Source organism: Notothenia rossii, assembly GCF_949606895.1.
Source record: "Notothenia rossii genome assembly, chromosome: 9".
Lineage (NCBI taxonomy): Eukaryota > Metazoa > Chordata > Actinopteri > Perciformes > Nototheniidae > Notothenia > Notothenia rossii.
In genome coordinates this window covers 34464814-34490844 of record NC_136907.1, presented here as the reverse complement: position 1 = coordinate 34490844, position 26031 = coordinate 34464814, and the positions used below count along the sequence as shown (strand labels likewise).

Genomic DNA, 26031 nt, shown 5'->3' with positions numbered 1-26031 from the left:
AATCAGTTCCAAACTGATTTTTTTTTTTTTTTTTTTTTTTTTTTAAAACTCAAAATTGTCTGGGAGCCATATGCCATCACCGGAAGAGCCATATATGGCTCGCGAGCCATAGGTTCCCGACCGCTGGTCTACAAGAACGAGATTTAAACAGTGTGCATTGCAGTGGATATAGAATGCATACTTGGCTACTTGCTTCACTCTAGCTTGGACTCCAGAACATTTTCCACTCATCACTGCAGTGCCATCGTATCCTTGACCCACTAGATTATCTCTGTATTCCAGCCCATATTTCTACAAGCAGGAAATTATTTTATTGGTTAAACTACCTGCATCTAAGTGTTCTGCTTCCAGGTACTCAAGGAACCTCTCCTGTACCACACCAACATAATAGTACCTTACCACAAGGGATATCTGCTCCTTTTTGCTGGCATCTTTTGTCTCATCATTCATAACGGAAAAATGCTCACTGGCTTTAACTTAATTTATAATTCCCTCCTGCACCATTCCTGCCAAACATTCTAATATCTCATTTTGAATTATTTTACTTGTGTACTTTGCATTTCTGGGCCCCTGTGACAATCTTTTTTTAATAAATGGATCATGGTCACTCACAAGATTCAATATCTCAAGGAAATTTCCTCTGTTTTCTGATGTTTCAGTTTCATCATGTCCACGTTGTGCGATATTCTGAGTAGCTGTGAGCAGCAAAACTTCAGCCAAGGTTTTGATGTATTTTAGATTTTCCAGTACTTGTTTTTGATTTTCAGCTTCCATCATTCCCAGGACAGATGTGTTTGTTTCAGCCATTCTTTTGTGTTCACCCCATGAGATCATTGCATTAATATGTGTCTCTGACTTAGCATGTACATTAAACCCACTATCCCTAAAAGTGGCCTTTTTCCAATTAGAATATCCACTGTCAGATGCATAAACAGTCTTAGGGGCATTTGTAGGGGCAAAATGTCTGCATGCAAAGCAATATGCTGCATCCTTAGATTGGGAATATTCTAGCCAGGTATGCTCTTTACACCACTCACTGTGGAACGATCTTCTTTCCCCTCCTTGTATGGTTTCCGGAAAAAGGCTGAAAGATGTGGCTGCATTGGTCAATCGGTTTTTATATTTTGATAAATCTAAAATGAGAGAAAATAAACAATTAGGGCCATTCATTTACTACTGTATCAGTAGTACTTACTAAACAATTCAACTGTCCTATACTCAAATCCATTCGCCCACTCACAGCCTAGAGTGAGGGACCTTCCATTAACTTCAACATACTATAGTGTGCCTAGACCATGCACAATTCTGAACATGTAGGCTACAGTATGAACTCAATAGGCTACCACAGGCAGGGCCGTGGGAAGTAGGGGTGCTGAGGGTGCTGCAGCACCCCCTGATGGAGGACAGGGGATTTGCACTTCCACAAGATATAATACAAAAAAAACGAATTTTCAGCCTTGATGTAACAACATTCATAATTAAGTAAAGATAACACCCTTTTCACCCCGGTTACATTTTCCATTTGCCCTGTACGATGGGCGCTGTAAGTGATGAAAGTGGGGGATGTTGGCTTAGCAGGCGCCCGCAGCTCACAGCCAGCGTGAGAGAGATAGAGAGAGGGGATACCGCGGTACCGGCGGGGATTGTTGTTAGCTTCTGCAGCGCTAACGGATATAAGAAGCTGTTTCTACAATAATGTGGAGGGAGAGTCCTCTCCTGTCAGACTGAGAGGCTCAGTGAGGTAAAGGACTATGAGGGGTTAGATAGTTCACTTTAGTCTAAGTTATCTCAGTGGGTCTCAAACGTTTTGATCGCAATCTATGTAAACAAATATTTCCAAGGCACACCTTTATAATTATTAGGATAAATAAAAACAGGTTTGAAATCATCCCAATGTATACTATAGGACAGTAAACCAAAAATATCGTTTAAAACTGGAGAGATTTTGAAATATACATAAATAAATAAATGTTAACTGGTAAAATAAGATATGAATGAACAACACAAATAAAATAAGTTACATGTATTTGTTATTGGCTATGGTAGGTTATTGGAAATGTTCATATACTTATTTGATTAATAAAATGCAAACCGATCTTTTTCATATGGGTGTTTAGAGTTTTACCCCCTAGATCAGTCTCTAATTGGTGGCTGAAAGTGCACCAAATTTAAGCATTTTACTTAAAAATGTTAAAAAAATCTTCCCCCCGGACCCCCCTAAAGGATGTGAAGTCCACCCCCCCAATTAAAATATGTTATAATATATAATAAATGTGAAGCCTTGTTATAGGAGCTGTCCACCATGTCAATATATTTCTCTTTTTGCAGTGTATTGGTCTTTTGTAGAGTTTTTTCATTGCCAGCTAAAATCTTGCCTATAGGGCAGCACATTGGTCAGAACCAGCCCTGGTGTCATCCCCACAGCACCCCCCATTTGAAACATGTTCCCACGGCTATGAGTCCACAGGCCAATATATGAGAACATGAAAGCCATGTTGTTATATAGAAATATGTTAACAGTGAACTAACATACTGTACCATGTGGTCCAGCTGGACTTGTAGTACTGATCTGACTACCACTGCTCCTGTCTGTCTGTCCAGCACTGTTCTGCTCTGCCCATCTTTCTGGGTCTCCGTCTTATCTCTCAGTGGCTTTGTCTCTGTTGTTTTGTTCTTCACACTCATCACTAAGTTCTTCTTCATTGCTCATTCCTCCTTTACTCTTGCTTTTCTCTTCTCTTCCTTGACTGTTCTCCTGTCCCTTGCTCTGCTCTTCTTCACCGTTGTCTAACTCTCCTCCTGCCTTTGTTTTTTTTGGTTGAAAAAAGCTGGCTATGCCACCACTTTTTGTCCTTCCTTTTCATTTTTGCATCTGCTACTTGGACCTACAATATTCAAGAAGATGAGGGGGGGGGGTTTAAATCTCACGATAAATAAATGTTTGAAGCTTGTAAAGGGAAGAAGACAGGTAGCTCTCACTCCACTCTGCTCTTCCAATGCTCCGCTCCCCCTCCCTGCCGTTGCAATTATGAAGTAAAGGCTTATAGTTACCATATAGAGAGTTTGTTCTCATCTGATTTCAAAATAAGTCTTGGCTTTCAGAATATTAAACTTGTTTCGGCAAATTCAGATGATAAATACAGCTTTGAAGCTTGTAACGGCATAATTACAAGCGGAAAACGGAGTAATTTAACGTCACAGCAGGCATAACAACAGCCGGTGTTTCTTGTGAGTGTTTCCCCGGGAAACAAACGCAATACACACAAACGCAAAAATACACGCACACACACACACACACACACACACACACACACACACACACACACACACACACACACACTCGCATACACTCGCGAGCGCCCCAGACCAGTAATTCTAACCGAAATATGTTTCTTCTGTACTATTTTAATCATTTGCTCCGCTAATAATCAATCAGATCGATGGATTCCAGAGAAGAGGAAACTTTGAAGGCCTTTTTCTCAAAATGATGACTCGGTGACAGTCATAATGTGACATATTTTGTTTAATATTTGGAGTACAACAACCTGATATCATTAGAATGCTAGGAATCTCCTCTTTCCAACAGTGTCTATAATTCAAAATGTGTCTTCGGGTCAATGTGACTGATTTCATGGAGGGAGGTGGCAGAGACAGTGGGTGAAACTGAAAAGATTTTTTCATGCCTGTAGTGTAGACGGGCCGTAATTCTGCCCTACGCTCCCAAAAGGGGAGGGGCCTGAAAGGACAGCTAAATGCACAGCAGAGATGGCAAATCCGGATCCTTTTATGGACTCGGAGTCTTATGAGTCAGTCATTGAAGAGATCCGGATCATACGAGTCATTTGAGTCATATGAGTTAGCATCACCAAGACAGTAGAAATCCGACCGGTGAAACCAAAAAGTTGTTGCATTTCACGAGCATATTAAACTAATATTATATTAACCTCCGCTACACAGTGCCTTTTGCTTTAATAAAAAATGTTCATCACAAAAAAAAAGGGTTATTTGGCGATTTGGCGAATCTGAGTCTGCTGTTGACTCATGCATGAGGACGAGTCTGCTGGATCTCTGAATCTGCTGCTATACAGTTACGGCTCTGAGTCCGCACGAGTCTGCTATGTTTTGCACAGTGAGTCAGGATTTGCGAATCTCTGAGTCTGCTGTTGACTCGTGCATAATATAGCCGGCTCCCGCGGCTCCCGCGGCTCCCCCCGCGGCTCGCGGCTCCCCCCGCGGCTCCGAGTCCCCACGAGTCTGCAGGAAGTTTCACTGATCCGCGTCCCCTCCCCTGATCCAAACGATAACTTCTCCAAGCTATCCTACTTGCTAAAGGGTAGGCAGATGGACTGGGGTACGTTGTAATGTTATTTTACATGTTATAAAGAGAGTAGCGAGTGACGCAATTGATAGTTTTAATTTTTAGATCACACCAGGTGTAGGACTCAAAGGACTCGGGTTAATGGAGAGGGGAGACTCTTCACGACCAGCTCATTTCTAGGATCTATTGATTGATTGATTGAAAAGTTTATTAACAGCTTGTATATTGGGTACAGTACAGTACAGCTCAAAACATACAATTGTTAAGGGGATGCAGACCAGAGAAAGACTTTCGTCTTGTTTACATCAGGGTCCCCCATTTCCAATTCATCATATCATTTAAGACATACAAGACATATTTGACATACAGATGGCTTATTTACAATTTACATACAGGTGGTTTTTTACATAAAGATGGCTTATTTACAAATTTCATTTTAGATTTCGTTCTAATACATCCTAACCGGACATTTAAGACATACCAAGTCTACAGATATACAGTTAGTAACAGAGTCTAAAATGCGAGTATAGATGGGGGGGAAGCTGTCCATTGTACGACAGGTTGAGATTTGTACCATTACCGGAGCCAGTTTTGCAATGCTCTCCCCCGAAGGTGCTCTTTAAGAGAGGTTTTGAAGGTAAGTATAGTTTTACTTTCCTTTACAGTAGTGGGAAGAGCGTTCCACCTTGATGTGGCATAATTGCGAAACGTGTATTCCCCTTTTTTTGTGCCAAATCTGGGTTTTACATGATTTGTGGAGCTCCCGCTGGTGTTATGATCATGGTATTCCTTGACCTTTGGGAATAATTTTGACATGTACATGGGTACCATAGAGGTGTAGTGGATCTTGTAGACCAGGCCCATTGCAAGTAGCTGTACTCTGTCGTCTACTCTAAGCCATCCTAGGTTGTCAAAGTGGGCAGAGGTGAGGTGGGTTCTAGATGAAAGGTCAAGCAGTAGTCTGACCAGTTTATTTTGTGATGTTTGAAGTTTTATTTTTAGCGCCTTGGAGGTGCTATGGTACCATGACGTGCAAGCATAGTCATAGTACCCTTGAATGAGTGCTCCTGCCAGAGTTTTCAGGGTGTTTTTGTTTACCAGAGAGGAGATCCGGTATAGGAATCTAGTTCTTTGATTGACTTTTTTTATTACATTGGATGCCATTTTGTCACAGGAGAGGTTTGCCTCAAGAATAGATCCTAGGTATGTAATTTCCTTCTTACTTGTGACAATAATGTCACCCACTGCAACTGAGAAGTCGTCGGATTTGCTGAGATTATGTTTCGAACCGAAGAGTATGGACTCTGTTTTACCCAGGTGTAATGATAATTTATTATCGGCGAGCCAGGTGCAGATTCTGCAGAGCTCGGAGCTGAGGGTTTTTTCAACCTGCAATCTGCTCCTGTCAGAGACCAGCAGGGCTGAGTCGTCCGCGAACAGGAACAAGTTGCAGTCACATGCTGATGACATGTCATTTGCATAAATTAGGAACAGTAACGGACCTAATATGCTTCCTTGTGGAACACCACAGCTCACTGGGAGGGGGGGGGACAGAGTACCGTTTACCTCCACCATCTGTTCTCTCCCCTCCAGGTAGGATTGCATCCAGCTCACCGATAGTTTATCAAAACCAATTGCTTTTAGCTTGTCAATCAGAATGGGGTGATTGACAGTGTTGAAAGCCTTTTGCAGGTCCAGCATCACCATGCCGCAGTATTTGCCCTCGTCCACCTCTTGTTTGATGTGGTCGTTTAAATAAAGAAGGCATGTGTCAGTGGAGTGGGATGTTCTAAAGCCAGATTGAAATTCATAGATGTCCGCGAGGTACTTTTCGACCTGTTCATATACTATTTTTTCCATGACTTTCGAGATGGAGGTAAGTATAGAAACAGGACGGTAGTTGCCTGGGTCCAATTTGCTGCCCTTTTTGTGCAGGGGGGTTACTCTTGCAATTTTGAATTCTTTGGGTACTTTTCCCTGTTTTATGGAGAGGTTAATTATGTGAGCTATGACTGGTGAGATGGCGGTTGCTGTGTCTCTGAGGAATTTGGAGAGGATATTGTCATGGGCAGTGGCCTTGTTAGGTTGGAGGGCGCTCAGTTTAATGAGTACCTCTGCTGATGTTACCCTCGCTAGACTGAAATCATCTTTGCGTACCACTAGGTTTTTGTAGTAGGTCATGATTTGATCTACTCCAAAAAGCCCTGAGTGGGAGGGTAATTTATTTACAAGAGTTGTGGCTATGTTTGTGAAAAAAATGTTCAAGTACTTGGCCACGTCCAGTTTGTCTGTGATGAGCCTGTTATCTGTCTTTATGTTTAAGTTCGAAAATCTCGTTTTGAGTTTTTTACTGCAGCCAAGCTGGTTATTGAGTAATTTCCAAAGTTCACAGGGTTTATTTTTGTTTTCCTCAGTTTTGACATTGATGAAATTCTTTTTGGCAGTTTTGATCATGGAGCTTACGTCATTTCTTAGTCTGTTTCTTTTAGTGGTGGGCCGTTATCGGCGTTAACGTGCTGCGTTAACGTGAGACTCTTGTCGGCGATAAAAAAAAATATCGCCGTTAATCTATTCTCAAAGTTGGGTTGGGAGCTGGGTCTATACTACGCAAGCTATGATGACTTTCACCTTGATAATTTAGCGCGGATGTATACCTAGCCGAATTGCGATAGCGCTCCTAATATGGTGGCAGCAGGGAGGATACTTCCATTCGAGCACTTGCCCTGTGTTGCGCATGTTGTACAGAGAGCTATTGTAATGTCACTTCGGGAAGGTGGTTTTGATGACTGGCCAAGTGCCGTAAAGTGGTCGGACATTTCAAACACAGTCCGGCCAACTCAGACGAGCTAAATGTCCAACAATCCTCCCTTGGACAAGTTAAGGAGTCACTCGTGCAAGACGTTCCAACACGGTGGAATTCCACTTTTGAGATGATAAAGCGCGTGAGGCGCAACAGAGACGCACTGCACACAACGCTGTCGCTGCAGAAGCACAACCTGGCCCTCCCAACAAATGCGGATTATGAGAAGTTGGCAAAGCTAGAGAAACTGCTGGAGCCATGCAGGTATGGTCTACAAAGTTAGTGTGTTCATGAATTGGCATACAAGTTTTTAAATGTCACTTTGTATGTAAGAAACACCTGCCCTTAAATGTGTAATCTGAGTTAAATTAATCTGTCACTAATAATGTTTTGCTGTATGTGTGTCTGTCTGTCTGTCTGTCTGTCTGTCTGTCTGTCTGTCTGTCTGTAGGTACATCACTGAGCTCCTTGGTGGAGATAAGTATGTATCCTGCTCTGTGGTTCTACCTGCCCTGTGCCACCTCCAGCACGCGATGAACATCTCAGATGATGATCCTGCCTATATTGTGCGATTCAAGGCTGCCTTCATCAAGGATATCAACCAGCGGAGGGAGAAAATACACCTGGAATGGCTTAAGGTATGTCAGAGTGACCAGAAGATAACTACATTGTATGACCATAATAGACTGTAAAGCCAGATGAATAGGTCATGAAGAAATATGGAGGTTGGATTTGGAAAGTCACATTTTCATCAATCAATAATTATAATTTTTTATTCATCAAAGGTGGCGACTGCTCTAGATCCACGATTTAAGGACCTCAAGTGCTTGCCCAGAGCAGAGAGGGAGCCAGTGTGGGCAAAGCTAAGTGCGTTGATGAAGGGAGAAGAACCTGCTCTGCAGCCACTCAGGGAGGAGAACCCTGAGCCACCCAAGAAGAAAACAGCCCTGCTACTGATGGGATCCGACTCAGAATCAGATGAGGAGACACCAGAAGATAGTACAGTGGAGAGGTACAAGGTAGAGCCCAGTGCCAGTCTAGATCAGTGTCCACTGAAGTGGTGGTCGGAGCACACTGCTGTCTATGGTAAGATGGCCCAAATTGCCCGTAAATACTTGGGGACTCCTACCACAACTGTCCCATGCGAGATACTTTTTTCTTTAGCAGGCCATATTGTCCAGAAGAGGAGAGCTTGTTTGTCACCAGAAAATGTGAACAAACTGCTCTGCCTGAGTGACTGGTGGAAGAAGGAGAAATAGAGCTTTGACTGACACAAAGCTACTGACTGTAAACAGTTCATTACAACCTGTTATATAGGCCTACTGTTCAACTAAAAATAAACAGTTAATAAACACAAGTACATCTCATTGTCATTGATTTATTTTCATCACCAATTATCATAGAACAGCTTTCTCAAGCAGTTTGTGATGCATTTTGGAAACTGGAGATGAGCCCCTGGTCTAATGCACCACCTGGCTTGAGAAACCCGTTCTCAAAAACTTACTTTTAGTCATTATTTGGGTAGCACACATATTCTGAATGCCTTCGGCAGAATTCAAATGGGGCATTTTAATCTAGATTAATCTAGATTAATTCCAAGAATACAGTGAGATTAATCTAGATTAAAAAAAAAAATCTATGCCCACCACTAGTTTCTTTCAATTTTTAGTTCAGTCACGTGGGCCAGGAGTTCACTGCTCGTGCTTTTGGAAATCATTGACTGACTTTTATGAAACTCAGAGCATTTTTTGTCTCTGGTTTGCATGGCGGTCAGTATGTCGGAGTGCATCCACGGCTCTGCGCGATTTTTTACCTTGGTTGTTCTTAGGGGGGCCAAATCATTGAGTATTGCAGAGAATTTATTTTTGAAACCAAGCCATGTTTCTTCAACTTGCGTACCACCGAGCTCATCTGACCAGTCCAGGCTCTCCACTTCTAGGTTAAAGGCCTCGCTAGAGTAGTTTTTGAGGTCTCTAGATATGACTGTTTTGTGACAGCCGGCCTTTTGTTTTAGCCTTTTGCGGGTACAGAATATCATATAATGATCACTTAAACCACATGCTATAACCCCTTTACTGTAGATCTTGGACTTGTCAGAGGTCAGAATGAGATCAATGGTAGTCTGTGTTGTTTCACATACCCGGGTGGGTTGGGTGATTAGCTGGCTGAAGCCGTGCATATCACAAATCCTACTGAAGGACTTGAAGACGGACGTGTCTTTACGTTGCATATCCGTGTTCCAGTCTCCAATAATAATTGTCTCTACATCCCCCACCTCAGCCAAACACCCATCTAATGTATCATAAAAGTCACTCTGTTCCGGTGGTCTATAGATTGTCCCGACTATTACAGATTTAGCATTGTCAAAAAGAATTTCAACCCACACAGATTCAATATTTTCATGATGCAGGTCAGTACGGTTTTTGAAATTGGTGTCTTTATGTATGTACATGCAGACACCACCTCCATTCACGTTCCTGTCCCTTCTCACTACAAGATCATCTTCAATTTCAATCTCTGAATCTGTAATGGAATTGTCCAATTTGGTCTCAGAAAAGCATAATATGCTTGCCTTACCGTTCATGAATAGCTGCCTGAGTTCAGCCAGTTTGTGTCTCAGGCTGTTAGTGTTCAGATGAAAAATATGTAGTCCATTTTTGTTGCTTAAATGCACAATGTCGTCAGATATTCAGATATTTGTCTTTGTCCGTTACAGCAACCGGCTTGCGGCCTGCCGTGTTGCTTGGAGCAGTGGGGTGGTAGGGGGAGGGAGGCTCCGTTGTAGCTTTAGCCGTTGATATGCTAGCAGGGTGGCTAACAACATGGCGGATATTTGTTCCCTCGGATCTCGGTTCACTTCCTCTCGTCACTGCCTCATGCGTGTCTGTCTGCCGAGGCGTCCCCGGGGGAATGTCGAAGTCTCCGTTGATTCCTCGGTCTCCGCTGTCTCCACGGTCTCTGTTGTCGTCGCGTAATTGTTGCTGCAGCGGAAGAGATGCTACTTGTGATGCTAGTTTTGATGCTAGCTCCTCGAGCCTGCAGGACTGGCTTCTTGTCTGCACCGGGCCCGGATTCAGATGGATGTCTCCCGCTAACAATAAGACCAAGACGATCATACTTCTTCGGTCTAGTTTGCCTGACGGGGGTAAGTACTTTCGCGTCGGGTTTGCAGTTAATAATGCATGAATGCTTGCACTTCCAAAAGCGAGGTGTTTCCTTTCCCAGCCGTTGAGCAGGTAAAAGTCATTGTGGATCATTTTATCCCCGCTTGTATTACTCTCCTTCTCTAAGTGATGTTGCCTCATTGATGGGTTGAGGTAGGAGCTCATAATCCATATTGTCATGAGGATGAAATATGTAAAAGATCGTGAGGAATAACCTCCAAAGCGGGAGCTCTCGAAAATGCGACCACTCATAGCGAAAACCGGAAGCTCCCATAGGATCCGGGTTAATGATCCGGATGAATCAGAACTCGCCCGTCTCTAACAGCAGTCCATTTTCACCAGAACCAAGGGAAACTTCTGCGTAGCAATGCAGTGGGAGTCACCGACTCATGAAGGAGACACGGGAAGAGCAGGAGCTTTGATGTCAAACACTGATGGTTTATTATAGGAGTTTCAGCCGGAGGATTCACATCACAAGTCACAGCAGTCACAGTCTGACTGCACGGGAGAGTTGCCACTCCAATTCTGAAGAACTCTACCCCAGACCCATGTATTTAGCTAGTTCAGAGAGAATAATCAACATTCTGCATAATAAGATAGAATCATAACACCCAGGGCGGTTCTAGGGGGGGGGCCAGTGCCCCCTAACACTGACCTCTGACCCCCTGTGGCCCCCCTAAAAATGAAAAGTGAAAAAAATGAAAAAAAGATGATTTATTACCATTGTTAGGCAAGTTACTTAAAAAAAGTAACTAGTAATAGTTATAGTTACTGCTCTCAAAAAAGTAACGCGTTACTTTATTAGTTACTAAATTATAAAAGTAACTAGTAACAAGTTAATTTACTTTACTTTAAAAATAATAACAATACAAATACAAGTGTTTGTGTTGTTCTGTGGCACAGTAAGAGAAAAGACAACTCCCCATCATTGTAGCATAATAGAAACATTAACATTATGGATAGATTACCGGCCCTCAAGCGAGTACTGCAAGACATAGCCCAAGAACACAATGGTGAGAGATCTATTGAGGCACGTGGTCTGCTGGCACAGTTGGATCTAGAATTCATTGTGCATCTTGAAACACTCCGTAAAGTGTTTGCAGGAACAACATTTCTCTCTGACATGTTACAGTCTTCATCCCTTGACCTTTCAAAGGCTGTGGATTTAGTTGGATCTTTAGTTCAGACATTGAATGACTTCAGGCAGGAGTCATTTTTTGATAACTTGTGGGATAAAGTGTTGAACATTTCTGAGCAATGTGATACTGCAATACAGCCAGCAGCGAAACGACAAAAACGACTGAGCTCTAAACTTGCTGAAAGCTTCATACTGACTACTGTTGGACAGAGAGAGACAAAACAAGATAAACACAGGTTTCGTACAGCCTTTTTCTACCCTGTCATTGATCAGAGGCTCAATGAGCTTAATAGACGGTTTTCAAACACAAACTGTGACATGATGAATAGCATCCAAGCTCTTAACCCCAAAAGTGATGCATTTCTGAAGGAGACAACTCTGTTTTCATTTGCTCAGTTGTACGATGCAAATATTGAGGACTTGGGGCATGAACTACATCAGTTCAGCAGAATTTTAGATAGGAAAATAAAGACTGTGATGCAGAGACCTGATAGTACACTGGAGCTTGTTCAGTTCATTGAGCCTTATAAAGAAGTGTTTTTTGAGCTCTTCAGACTCTGCAAAATAGCAGTCGCAATCCCAGTCAGTTCTGCTTCCTGTGAGCGCAGTTTTTCTACATTGAAGCTGGTCAAAACGTTTCTCAGATCCATCATAACTGATGAGAGACTGAGCAATCTGGGTGTGCTTAGTATTGAGTCAAGGATGTCAAAGGCTTTGAATCTTGACTTATTTGTTGATCGGTTTGCCAAAAATCACAAAAAACGCAGGATTTTGTTGCTGTAATGTGACATTTTGGGAAGGAAACTACAGCCTGGGATGCAGACACCCTTATGTAAAGTAGAGATGTAACTGTTCATTGCCTTTATTTGTATATGTAAATCTGTGTGTTTTCCAGATATAACTGTTTTACGTTTATTAGAAATGTGACGGAATAGACAAAACTGATTAGTGCGCGTGCAGAACAGCTGTGCATTCTGTATTCAGTCTTCATGTTTGTTAAATAGCCTACGTGTCTGTGCTTATGGGAAATAAATAATACATCTGAAATCTATGTTTTCTATCTATATCCATTTATTTTATTTAAGTCAACATTTAAGATTTGTAGACTTTTACATTAAATCCTTTTCTGTGGAATTAAAAATGTATATTTTCTGGTACTCTTGTTGCGTAAAGTTGTTGATCGGTTTGCCAAAAACCGCAGGATTTTGTTGCTGTAATGTGAGATTTTGGGAAGGAAACTACAGCCTGGGATGCAGACACCCTTATGTAAAGTAGAGATGTAACTGTTCATTGCCTTTATTTTTATATAAATATGATATGGTGTTAGTGCAAAAATGGTACTATAACTTAAGCTGAAGCTAACAGTAATAACTATAAGATCTATCTGAAATAAATAAGTGTACTGAAACAAATACCAATAACTGTATTGCATTGTTTTCTTATGCCCAATTACTTCATACTGTCTAGTTCTCTTTTTCGTCCTGCATTTATTGTGCCCCCCTCAGAAAATAACTGGCCCCCCAGTGGCCCCCCCAGTCAAATTGGTCTAGAACCGCCACTGATAACACCTCTATCAGCTGACGCCAACAGGCAGGAACATAGAACCATAACACCTCTATCAGCTGACGCCAACAGGCAGGAACAGGGAGACAGAACACTGAGAGCACAGCAGCCAAGGTTATAGGTGCGTGTCCTCAGTCAGGTGAGTTTGAACTGATAAACTGGGTCAAAGTTATGGGCCTTGGAAAATATTTTCCCAACAATTATAATTATTTTACTAAATGGTATAAGAACGCAAACATTAAGATCTGTCCTGTTTAAATTGATTATAGTCTATTATCAATTCAGGTTAAGAAACTAGTGTTGCTTGCATCCTATTTTAAAAGGCATTTCTTTTATACTCTACTAAAATGCAACAAAAAAAGGGTTTGATTCTATTAATTTTGTCTTTTTTTTATTGCACTTTGGCAGCAGATTTCGGTGTAGCTTCAGATCTGAGTTGTCTTATTAGTAAGCCTCATTTATACTTTTGTAGCAACACTATTTTTATATAATGGCAAAGAAAGGGTTCAGTGTTTTTTCGTTTTTTCCTGTGTCATATGTGGCAGCACTGTTTGTATGTGACGTGTAGCTTCAGTTAAATACTTGTATGTGTGTAGATTAGAAAGAGGTAAGATAAAGGATCTGCAGTATTTTATGAAGTATTAATCGTAAGGTCAGTTTTATACAAGTAGAAGTGTGTATTTACCTGGTAGTAGGCTGTCAGTAATGGCTATGCCTCTCTATTTGGACTGGTAGATCTCGGCAGAGTGGCAACTTTAAAAGTAGCTCTCGGTTTAAAAAAGGTTGGGCACCCCTGGTGTGGACGGAAGACTTTTTTGATATATACTAAGGTTCATTTTTGTCTCTGTGTAAACGTGGCCTGAGTGAATTGAAATCTTTTTAATTAAATCAGTGAAAAAGATTGTTGGATAGGACAACTTCAGCATTCAGTTTCAGAAACAGCTGATCATCCTGAACTATTGGCCTTGTACCTTTACTGTAGGTTTCACACAAGAATCCCTTAAACAGATCAGCGCTGTGAAACCACGGCTTTGATGTCATAGCAGGTCCCTCGGTGGAGTATATAGATGAGAGGAGGGTGCAAACACAGCAGAGTCAGAGCCAGCGTCAGAGAGACAGAGATGGAAGTGGAGCTGCGGTTCAGCGTCTTCCTGTTACTTATACAGGGTGAGTCTTTTACTTTCAATACTAGCTAACTGGCATATGTTGTTGATCAAAAATATATAATCCTGAAATGAGCCTAATAAACTGAATGTGACTATTAAAAACGGCAGATGACTGAAGTGATGACTTTGCTTATGACTTCATATGAAAGAATCTCCTGTCCATCGCAATGTGTGGGGTAGGGTAAGAGAGAAATTACAAACGGATTATTCAGACAACTAAGATGGATGCACTTTCTATAATGCATTATAAACATAGTAATAACGGATTGAAATATATTTATAGCACTGTATTAAAACTGTAGCACTCTTATTACTAATAACTCACACTTATTCTAATTATAGTTATGAAAAAGTACACATATTCATAATACTTTATAAAAATAATCCTAGCACATCGTATTATAAAGAGTTTATGCATGATTAAAAGGCCATGTGTCATAAAACTTCATGTAGTGTTCACTCACTAACACAGTGGTTGTTGCTGGGATTAAAGTGTATTATAATTCCCCATTACAGCGGTGATTATTATGCATTATAATGTGCTTTGAAGTTGTCGTTGTTTGCTTCAGGAAACGAAAACATTAATTTTACCACGTTTAGCATTTGTTCAAATGTTAAAATGAAGAAATGTAATATCTACACAACCCACGCTTGTGAAGAAGGTGTGCTCACTGGTGGTGTTGATGGTGTCAACATGCCCCCACAGATGTGTTTTCCAAACAGCTCGACATCTTACCCCATAGGAAAGGAAAAGCCCCCAGAACCCCGTGATCAGCCTACAGCCTTTCTCTTCCACCACCACTGCTTTCTCTTTTACCTTAAAAGAACTGACCACATGACTTCCTGTCACATCTGAAACACAGTAAACAGTGTGTGACACGGGGGGCTGCGCAAACACACACAGGATGAGATGAGTCAAACTGTGGGAAACAGTGTTTACACCTCGGACACGTCTGTGTGCGAGGGAGGGATCACACGTCGACTGCTCTTGACTTTAATTCCATTAGAAGTTGTAATTTTATGAAATGTTGCACTTTTCAAACTGTATGGGGTAGAAATGACATTGTGCTCTCAGTGTGAAATTGTTGTCCTATTTATGTAATTGCAGTTTCACTTGCGGTGTGGCAGCATCATGTGACTGTTTCGAAAGGTCACACACTCAGGTTAAGCTGTCCAGTTACTGATGCTCACAAGACCAACGTGGAATGGAAGAACCCTGAAGAACATGTTATGTTCTTCAATCAAATACAAGGTAAAGATGACAAAGGTAAAAGCACCAACACAAGCTGTCAAATGTTTAGGCAACAATTGCAAGAATCTCTGACTATTTAATTGGGCATATTAAACATATTTTTCATCACTCACTGCCAGCTTTAGGAGACAAACGCTACAGCATCAACAAACTCTCGGAGTCAAAATTCACCATCAGTATTTCCAATGTTACCTTCAAAGATGGAGGCATCTACACATGCTCTCAGTATGGTGATCACACGACAGAGAAGAAAGTGGAGGTCATAGTGTTAGGTGAGAGAATATTGTTTCCATTGACTGCTCACAGACTGTTGGAGCCAGCAACAACATGAGGTTGACTGTGGTTTTTACCCCTCACCTCCCCAGGACCATTGCACTGATTGTTTGATGAAAATTTTTGTAATAATGTAATAACATTTTCTGTTTTGATTCATTCGAAGGCCGTCCTACATGTATAGTGAAAAAGGAGGTGCCTGAAGGGAGGTTTTGTATAGAATGCACTGCTGAGGGGAACCGCTCTCCTCCACAGATCTTCTGGAAATTGGATGGTGGACCTGAAATTATTGGTAAGTTTGTTATAATTGAAGATGCAAAGAAATACTCTACACTGTTATGAAGAAGTTAACTAATGTGAGGAATAAAAGGTAACATTCATTTGGATCACCTGCCATCTGTAGCTGCATGTCTGTGGTTTTGTATCTTGCACAATGCTATTCTTAAACTCTCAGATTATCATGTACCAGTATGACCTTCTGATTAGGGGTTCACTGTGTCCAATAGTTCTGTTCCCAGTCAAATGCAACCATTTACACAAATAGCAGATATGGCCTTGAGGTATATTAAAATGAAATCATCCACCATGGACTGGGTTCATCTCGCTCACTAATCTCGACCCTGGCGCTGGGGTTGTCAGATTTTATTTAAAGTTGAAAGATGGCCCTAACCTTTGAAGAGTATTATTGTCTTTTCATGACAGAATAGACAACTTGAAAAGTCGGTTACTCATCTTTTTTGGTTATTTTGAATGCCACAGATTGTAGTTTTAACTCTCTTTAGAATTGTAGGGCTAATTTACAACAAGTGTAACAATAATAAACCAAATCTCTTGACATGGACTTTTCTTAAACATTCAACATCCTTTTAATAGACAGAATGCTAAAAGTATTAATTTGGCAAAAGACTCAATCCTCACAATTGGAAGGTATTCAACTCAAAGGGGACTGGGTTGGTATGTTGATTTCAGTAATTAAAAGATTGATGTGATTGGTTATGTCCTTTTGTATCTTTAAAAAAAAATGCTGTACAGTTGTATTATGTTTACTGTGGCTTCCTTGCTAGTTTGTTTGCTGGCCCTTGGAATCCCCTGAAATACAAACAATTTCTTTACAAAAAAGAATATTAATAAATAATGAGCTCTAAGCATATTTTGAGTACTACTGATTACAGCTGGTACCAGTTGTTTAAAATGGATACTAATGACATATGTCCCATTCCACAGCTGTTACCCGAGTCCTGCATGAAGATAAAAAATATGTCTCAACGGATATGTTGTGTGTTCAGTCGGTGAAGAACAGAGTAACTGTGAAATGCATTGTTCGCCATCCAGCTCTGCACTCAAAAATTCGAATGAAACGTGTCAAAATTGGAAGAAACTGTGAGTAGAATTACTTTTTATTTGAAATCTGTCTCCTCTCCCCAGATACAATGTGAGTGGCAATAAAGAATCCCCCGCAGAGAGTCGACCATCGGTGAAAACAATGGCCCTAGCATTAACCAAAACGTGCTTACTTTAAATGATACTGAGAAAAGCGTTGTATTAGAGGAACCGTACAACTTTAGCTGCATCGTCACAAAACAGGGAAAGCACAAAAGAGGGAATTTTTTCACATGAGACTCCATGACAAAGTCCACTTTACCAGAGTGTGAAACTTGACAGACCGAAATAAAGAAACAGGCCCTGTTTAATTTCCTCTTTTTATATGTTACAAATAGTCTGGTTTCTTCTTTTCAATTGAACCAAAACAGAAGTGTGATTTGTATGTTGTTTAAATGTCAGCAGGGATTTTTACTTTTCATGATGCAATGCCTTTTCTGCTTAATAATAACATAAACCTCCTCTCTGTCACAGCAAGAAAGTCCCAGCACACAACCACGACCCGTTCTCCAACAGCCCGTCCCCCCGGCTCACCAGAGGCCCAGAGAACAACACGGCACATTACAACCAGAGATCTGAAAGGGCCTTCATCAGAGGGTCCAAAGTTATCAACTGATCCCACCACTCAGCTGTTTTCCTCCAGTGAGCCACTGACGGTCACATCAGCACAGAACTCTTCATCCACACACTCACATCTCAGCGGTGAGTCAAACTGTTTGCATGTGTATATGATGTGATGTCAGATTGACGTTCACCGACAGAACATCAGATGACATATGCAGACACGACATGAGGGACACAAAAGAAACAAGAAACATCCTAACGCAACAACAGTTACACTTTATTTTTGAGGCAGAGCATATACATCAGAGTCAAGTTGGGATTTTTGATGCCTAAAAGACTCAAAATTAAAAAACCTAACAATAGTGTCAACATGAACATTAAAATGTGCAGTATCTTAAAAACGAAAGTACAAATAATGATGTGGATAAAGGAACCTTAAATGGGTTCACCCTTTGCTTTATTAATTATTGCTCTGTACAAAACAAGTATAATAAGTTAAAGGTGACCTATCATGCAAAATGCACTTACGTCTTTTATACATGAATATGTGTCCCCGGTGTTCCAGGGAACTCACCAAGTGTCAGAAAACACAACCCTCTCTATTTTCCTCCATACCCAAATCTCTTAAAAAGGGGCTGCAACGGATCTGATACAGACTGATCCAGATTTGAACACTTCTATGACGTCACAGAAGTGGCGCTATGGCTATTGGGCCAACTCCACCAATCAGGAGGAGACAGCCACGGACATTGCCGTTCGAAAGCGCTGGAGACGCTGTAGTACATATGCCAGACCTGTAGATGGTGCTGTTCTCACAGAAACAGCCCATGCAAAGACAGTGTTAAATTGAGCGAAATGAGGAATGGCTAATATGCATGATCTGTTTGGTATTTTGACAAATAAAAAGTATAAATATGCCTTATATAGGTGTGTTCCTAAACTATATTATTCAAATATAGCATGGTCCACTTTAAACAAAACTGTATGTAAAGTTTAAACTACATATATCTCAACTCCCTCGATTCATTTAGTTCAAAAGCACCACTGTAGGTGTGAAACCACGAGATGTGTTTCCTGTGAGGGAGGGTTCAGAGCAGTGTGTGAAACTGGGGGCTGTTTGAACTTATGGAGGTGTTTTATTAATTCTGAAGATGGAAAACTGAATCCTCACAATTCTTGATTTAGCGTTACACATAACATTTTAGTTTCCACCTTCTTAAATTACATTTATTAATTAATCTGCTTGTTTTATGCATGACGAAAATGTATTTCCTTAAACAAATTAAGAAGATAAACCCTGTGATTTCTATTTTCTCATAAGATAACTCAACCAGGAGGAGGAATGACACCATCAGTAATGCAACAAGTGCTACAGGTATGATACAAACAGAGCATTTCTAGACAAATGGCAGTCGTATCCCACCTAGTGGTAATTCTGAATAACCACAATTGTTTAATAAGAATTAATAACACAAACCTCCTCTCTGTTACAGCAACAATGTCCCAGCACACAACTTCGACCCGTTCTCCAACAGCCTGGCCCCCAGGCTCAACAGAGGCCCAGAGAACACGGTACATTACAACCAGAGATCTTAAAGGGCCTTCATCAGAGGGCCCTGCAGAGTTAGGGCCCTCTACTCAGCTGTTTTCCTCCAGCGAGCCAGAGACGGTCACATCAGCACTGAACCTGGCTTCATCCAAACACTCAACTCTCAGCAATACCAGTGAGTCAAACTGTTTTTGTGTGTATATGATGTGATGTCAAATTCAAGTGACAATACTTTGAACAACCATTATTGAGTTGTTCTATTTAGGAAACAGGGATTATTCAGCATGCAACACGCAGATCTAGACCTGTTATTAATTGTACCTCCATTCTTCATAATTCCTTAAAGGCTGGACATCTGTCTCTGAGACAACAGAGAACACCTCCAATAACCACACAGAGGGAAACAAAACAGGTGAATTTACACTTTTAACAGTGCAGTGTCTGCATGGCAGAGACTAAACTTCTGTTGCTTTGGTTTGAAAATTATAATTAGTCAACAGTCTTGCCTTACACATACAAAGGGGATAAAGCCTTTATGGCAATTGCTGGGCTAACTACCAACCTTCTGTAAATTCCCAGATATCTTAAATGACCCGAGGATGCGGACTGGAGGAAGTTCACTACTGGTCTTCCTGGTTACTTGTCTGATATTCGGTCTTCTCGTTGTCGTCATTTTTTTCGCCATCAAGCTCAGGAGAGCGCACATCACTTGGAAGAGAGGTAAGCAGACCTATTTTTTTTGCTTCTACATATTGTCTTGTAGTTAAACCACAAAGCAGCAAGTACTTTAAATAAATAAAAAATATATGATCGTTTTTATTGTTACAGAAAATGAGGACTCTGATCCATCAGAGGAGAGCAGTAAATCAAAATCAAGCCAGGAAGAGAGGAACTCTCAAGGACAAAGGCGGAGAGGTAAGCAAATGGTTCAGCACTTCTTTTAAAGACTCTTTTCAGAAGAAGTATGCACATGAACTGAAAAACATTTGTGCCTGCTTAAACTGTAATCTAACTGCAAACTTTTGAATTCCACATATTCCTAGGCCTTATAAAGACAGATAATTTACAGAAATGTTGTGCAATGGGTTGAACTTTAATGTGATTATTAGATCCATCCATCTTTTAGCCATAGGGAATGAAAGGCTTGGTGGAGAGGAACAGGAAATAAAGTTGTGGCCATCACTGGTGACTCATCTTTCTTTCCAACAGGGCAGTATGAGTCACTGATTGTAAAATACTCTCTCTTTCAAACAGGATTCTTCAACACAGCATTCACACAGTACGTCGTTGAGAAACCAACAGTGATAACCTCGGTGACAAACACTGCTGCGATGGCAGAAGCTGAGGGTGCATCTAAAGAGAAGAATTCTCAACATCCAACCCCGGGACAAACATCAACCAAGTGTGACATAAAGGAGACGGAGCTTTAACAATCTGTCAAATACAGCATTCATAACTTCAGCAATATCATGAGCAACATTATAATGCCCACATTTTTTGTTATTGCACTTGTAAAAAAAGGATGTAGAACTATTTTTACACAGAAAATAATATGGTGACTTGCTTTTAACTTAAGTATGCTACTGTACTTATTGTAAATATTCTATCAATGTTACATTTACATGTCACAATAAATTGTAATTTTTGCTATAATATAATAGCATGCTTTTGAACATGAATGAGTTCTGTGGAAAGTAGCTGGTGATGTTGCCTAATCAATGCAACTGTTAATCTATATCCTGCTTGTTCCTCAAGGTATGGTTTCTGGTGAACAAAATGTGACTATGTATCACCACTCAAAACATTTATTTCTCTCCAATCTGACCACCTTTCATTAGTTGCTTTCTCCAAGCAGACATTTACCATTAAACCTTTAGTTAGTTATATCTAAGAAAACGTCAAATTTCCCATATCAAAGCTGTGAATGAACAAACATGTTCGGCAAATGGCAGCTTTCAGATCAGATTGCCTCATTCAGTTGGAGTTTTAATGTTTGCGTTATTATAACAATTAAGTGAATTATTCACGACAGTTTGTTTGAGTGAGGTTTGACTTAGCAGTGTATACTAGGCAGGTACATCTGGTTCGTTGTGGTGGATGCGGGTGAAGGGTCTACTCTAAGCCTACGGCCTATCTCATAATTAAATCGCCGCTGCTTGCCTCTACTTGCGTATTCCTCAATAACTCCTCACTAAAATAACACGGTTTCAATATAATTATACACATGAATACTTCGGAAATAAAATACGTCTGAAAAGGATCGTTTGTTACCTAACTACATCTTGTATCACCACACAAAGCTACAGTATAGTCCTGGGCCATGCGGTCTTTCAAAGCGTTTATGAAATAAAACAGGAAGTCAGCTGGATCGTTATTAGCGTCACCAACGACTCATTGGTGGACCGTTGAGGAAAGACTCCAAGACTCGACATCTGATTGGCTGTTTTGCCGGATATATATACTGGCCGGACAGCAGTCATTCTTTCCTTTCCCCTCTCATACCGGCAAGGACTAGTCACCGTCGCCGCTGTCCATTCCAACCCAACACACAAGTAATCTACGGTTCAACAATTCGGTAAGTTACTCTGAGATTCGCAAACAATATGTTTGAGTTATATTCAACGAAATGCTCCTGGGTTGTTTCAATCTAGTTTACTGACGATATCGATAGCATTTTGCTAATGCTTACTCACCCTCGGAAATGTTAACGTTATTTAATGCCATACGACATGTATTGCGGTTGTTTAATTACTATTGCCAAGTATAACGCATTTGGACGTATACACATGTAGATAAGTACTTCTAAGGGACGTAGAGGCTGAATTCACGGGCATTGGAATAGCTAACATTAGCTTCTTAGCCGAGCAGAAATTGTGGGGGCAGGGATTCTGAGACGTTCCAGAATGTTCTCGAACAAACGGTGTCAAGCTAGCAAACTTGATCGTACTTCCGGTTTATTCATCAATTGAGTCCTTGTATCACGATGCATCTTTTTGTAATTGTTTGTACGCCGTCTTTTAATCAGCCCACCCTTTTCTAACATATTTGTTCGCCTTATAGGGTAATTTCATTTTATTCGCTTGAATATTTAAAAGTTGCCCTTTCCATTTCCGGTCTCAACTCTGGCCTAACGGTTGTGCACTTCACTCATTGTCACATGGCCGGGACTAGCTAAATGCTCTCTGCAGCAATGATATGCTTGTAAATGAATGGCGAAACGTTAATGAATATTATATATAATTTTGTTCAACATAATGCAGAAGGATAACATTGTCCATTGGTGACTAAAACATTTAATTCAGCCAACATTGAGTTTGACTAGTGATAATTGTGAACCTTCTATAGTCTCCCACACTTCTTTAAAACCCTTCCCCAAGGGACAATTTTCCTTTAAGTTTGTCGCAGTAAAGTTATGACTGATAGCCTTTCTCTGCAAATGATCATTTAAGTTCTGTCTGGTATTTGTGTCCCGTGTCATGGGCGGAAATTCTTCTCTTTAATCTAAGGTTAACCAATATTTTTCTTTTTTTCTGTAGGAAATATGTCTAAGGGACCAGCAGTTGGTATCGACCTTGGTACCACCTACTCCTGTGTTGGTGTGTTCCAGCATGGCAAAGTTGAAATCATTGCCAACGACCAGGGTAACAGGACCACACCCAGCTATGTGGCCTTCACAGATTCTGAGAGGCTGATTGGAGATGCAGCCAAGAATCAAGTGGCCATGAACCCCACCAACACAGTTTTCGGTAAAAAAAACGAATTTGTTTCGAATGGTGTGGTTGTCATATTTTAAAATAAATAAATCCTCTTCATTGAATAGTCAGAGATTTTGCACATTTATCCTACCCTGATCATAAAATGACTTCTAATGAAACGACAATAACTAAAGATGTAATATTTGGTATAGTCTTTAAATAAAGCACTTCCTCACTGTGATGACGATTATTCCTGCCATTCGTAGTTTCCACCAGAGGTTGAAAGACCAAAGATGGCACAAACCTTCCTTGGATGTCTGAGTGATCTTAATGGAAGCTTGCATTAGAACCGATGCAATTTCTTTATTTTGTGAAACTAATGACAAGCTCTTTTGCAGATGCTAAACGACTGATCGGTCGCAGGTTTGACGATGCAGTTGTGCAGTCCGACATGAAGCACTGGCCCTTTAATGTCATCAATGACAACACTCGCCCCAAGCTTCAAGTTGAGTACAAAGGCGAGTCAAAGTCCTTCTACCCAGAGGAGGTCTCGTCTATGGTGCTTACTAAGATGAAGGAGATTGCTGAAGCCTACCTCGGAAAGGTATGTAATTTGTCATAGCTTAGGAAATTACCTGCAAGCTATGATGTACAATATGCTAACATTTCTCTTGTTTAGACTGTCAACAATGCCGTGATCACGGTACCTGCCTACTTCAACGACTCCCAGCGCCAGGCCACTAAGGATGCGGGCACAATCTCCGGCCTTAACGTTCTGCGTATCATCAACGAACCAACTGCTGCTGCCATCGCCTATGGGTTGGACAAGAAGGTAAAAAACGTAACTATAACTATTTTGATTTTCCTACGGTCTTGATTATCAGCGGTATACTTGAATGATGTCTAATGTGTACGAGTTAATTCAGGAAGCCTCTTACACTATAAATGTTAATACTAATTTCAGGTTGGGGCTGAAAGGAACGTCCTCATCTTCGATCTTGGTGGTGGCACCTTTGATGTATCCATCTTGACCATTGAGGATGGAATCTTTGAGGTCAAATCTACTGCTGGAGATACACATCTTGGTGGGGAAGATTTCGACAATCGCATGGTCAACCACTTCATTGCTGAGTTCAAGAGGAAGTACAAGAAAGACATCAGCGACAACAAAAGAGCTGTCCGCCGTCTGCGCACAGCTTGTGAGCGGGCAAAGCGCACCCTGTCTTCCAGCACCCAGGCCAGCATAGAAATCGACTCTCTCTACGAGGGAGTTGATTTCTACACCTCAATCACCAGGGCTCGTTTCGAGGAGCTGAATGCTGACCTCTTCCGTGGCACCTTGGACCCCGTGGAGAAGTCACTCCGTGATGCCAAGATGGACAAAGGGCAGATCCATGACATTGTGTTGGTTGGTGGCTCAACCCGTATCCCCAAGATTCAGAAGCTGCTCCAAGATTTCTTCAATGGAAAGGAGCTCAACAAGAGCATCAATCCAGATGAAGCTGTGGCTTACGGGGCTGGTAAGTGTCACACCATTTTATTCCCATCCAAGCTGCATTGTGAGAGCAGCACCACTGTAGCAGTTGGATGTCATGGGCATTAATGACATAAACATGATTTTTCTAACAGTCTCTTTGCTTGTTTCCTCCTTAAAGCTGTCCAGGCTGCCATCCTGTCTGGTGACAAGTCTGAGAATGTCCAGGACTTGTTGCTTTTGGACGTCACCCCTCTCTCCCTGGGTATTGAGACCGCTGGAGGTGTCATGACTGTCCTGATCAAAAGAAACACAACCATTCCAACCAAGCAGACTCAGACCTTCACAACCTACTCTGACAACCAGCCTGGTGTGCTCATCCAAGTAAGCGCAACACCAGTCATTCGCATACATTTTATCGCAGTGATGACGATTATTCCTGCCATTCGTAGTTTCCACCAGAGGTTGCAAGACCAAAGATGGCACAAACCTTCCTTGGATGTCTGAGCGAAATAAAGTTGACTAGAACTGAGTACTACTTAAAAATCCTGTACTTAACCCTTCATGCTTCAAACAGGTTTATGAAGGTGAGCGTGCTATGACCAGGGACAACAACCTGCTTGGCAAGTTTGAGCTGACGGGCATCCCTCCTGCTCCCCGTGGTGTTCCCCAGATTGAGGTGACATTTGATATTGATGCCAATGGCATCATGAATGTTTCTGCGGTCGACAAGAGCACTGGCAAGGAGAACAAGATCACCATCACCAATGACAAGGGTGAGTTTCAGATTTTTATAGTTTTACTCTTAACATTATCTCAAATGTTCCCCCTCAACATTTTTGACAATTTTTGCAATTTACTCCCAGGGCGACTCAGTAAAGAGGACATTGAACGCATGGTCCAGGAAGCTGAGAAGTACAAGGCAGAGGATGACTCCCAGCGTGACAAGGTGTCTTCCAAGAATGGCCTTGAGTCATATGCTTTCAACATGAAGTCAACCGTGGAGGATGAAAAACTTGCTGGTAAGATCAGTGAGGATGACAAGCAGAAGATTCTGGACAAATGCAATGAGGTCATCAGCTGGCTAGACAAGAACCAGGTATTTATTTAATCTTTTGTAGTCTTTTAGCCACAATATGAATTGGTATTAAAACACTAACATTTTTTTTTTTGTTGCAGACTGCCGAGAAGGAGGAGTATGAACATCAACAGAAGGAACTGGAGAAGGTGTGCAACCCCATCATCACCAAGCTGTACCAGAGTGCTGGTGGAATGCCCGGTGGAATGCCAGAGGGCATGCCTGGTGGTTTCCCTGGAGCTGGTGGTGCTGCACCCGGCAGTGGTGGGTCCTCCGGCCCCACCATCGAGGAGGTCGACTAAACACTCCTTGCTTCCGCTCCAACTTCTCTCCTGAGATGTTTTCTAAGAAAGTAACCCTCTTATAGCAAAAGTTACAACAAGCTAAAGAGTGCAATTGAACAAAAAAACTGGGTTCAGGTATCACTTATTAGATGGTTTGCGACACAACTGGGAACAACTTGTAGTTTGAACAAGCAGTCAGATCACATGTCCGGTAAAGTGTTTTGTATACAAGGATGTCACTGCCTTGATAATAAACCAAATCTTAACCCTTTGCCTGATCTCTTCTTGGCTTTATGTTAATGTAGTTTAATTTAGCCAATGGCTGCATTATTA

At 41.3% G+C, this 26031-nt stretch overlaps 2 protein-coding genes across 4 annotated transcripts; both read left to right on the top strand.

Annotated features, from left to right (window-relative positions):
* Window positions 1-4285: 4285 nt before the first annotated feature.
* crtam (cytotoxic and regulatory T cell molecule) lies at window positions 4286-20840 on the top strand. Of its 2 annotated transcripts, XM_079649129.1 has the most exons (14): window positions 4286-7382; window positions 7570-7756; window positions 7904-10263; window positions 15258-15401; window positions 15521-15673; window positions 15841-15966; window positions 16899-17054; window positions 17529-17756; window positions 18940-18993; window positions 19112-19342; window positions 19514-19579; window positions 19747-19887; window positions 19996-20082; window positions 20422-20840. In XM_079649129.1, the coding sequence occupies exons 3-14, from the start codon at window positions 9918-9920 to the stop codon at window positions 20595-20597; spliced, it is 1908 nt and encodes a 635-aa protein (XP_079505255.1). In that variant the 5' UTR covers window positions 4286-7382; window positions 7570-7756; window positions 7904-9917; the 3' UTR covers window positions 20598-20840. The 2 variants fall into 2 exon arrangements, with proteins under 2 accessions (XP_079505255.1, XP_079505256.1); XM_079649130.1 differs by lacking the exons at window positions 4286-7382; window positions 7570-7756; window positions 7904-10263 and adding an exon at window positions 13973-14150 and having other exon boundaries at window positions 15258-15416.
* Window positions 20841-21586: 746 nt separating this feature from the next.
* On the top strand, window positions 21587-25969 carry hspa8 (heat shock protein 8). Of its 2 annotated transcripts, none has more exons than XM_079649128.1 (9): window positions 21587-21742; window positions 22704-22913; window positions 23261-23466; window positions 23542-23694; window positions 23827-24382; window positions 24518-24720; window positions 24914-25112; window positions 25203-25435; window positions 25516-25969. In XM_079649128.1, the coding sequence occupies exons 2-9, from the start codon at window positions 22709-22711 to the stop codon at window positions 25714-25716; spliced, it is 1956 nt and encodes a 651-aa protein (XP_079505254.1). In that variant the 5' UTR covers window positions 21587-21742; window positions 22704-22708; the 3' UTR covers window positions 25717-25969. The 2 variants fall into 2 exon arrangements, with proteins under 2 accessions (XP_079505254.1, XP_079505253.1); XM_079649127.1 differs by having other exon boundaries at window positions 23542-23703.
* The last annotated feature ends 62 nt before the right edge of the window (window positions 25970-26031 follow it).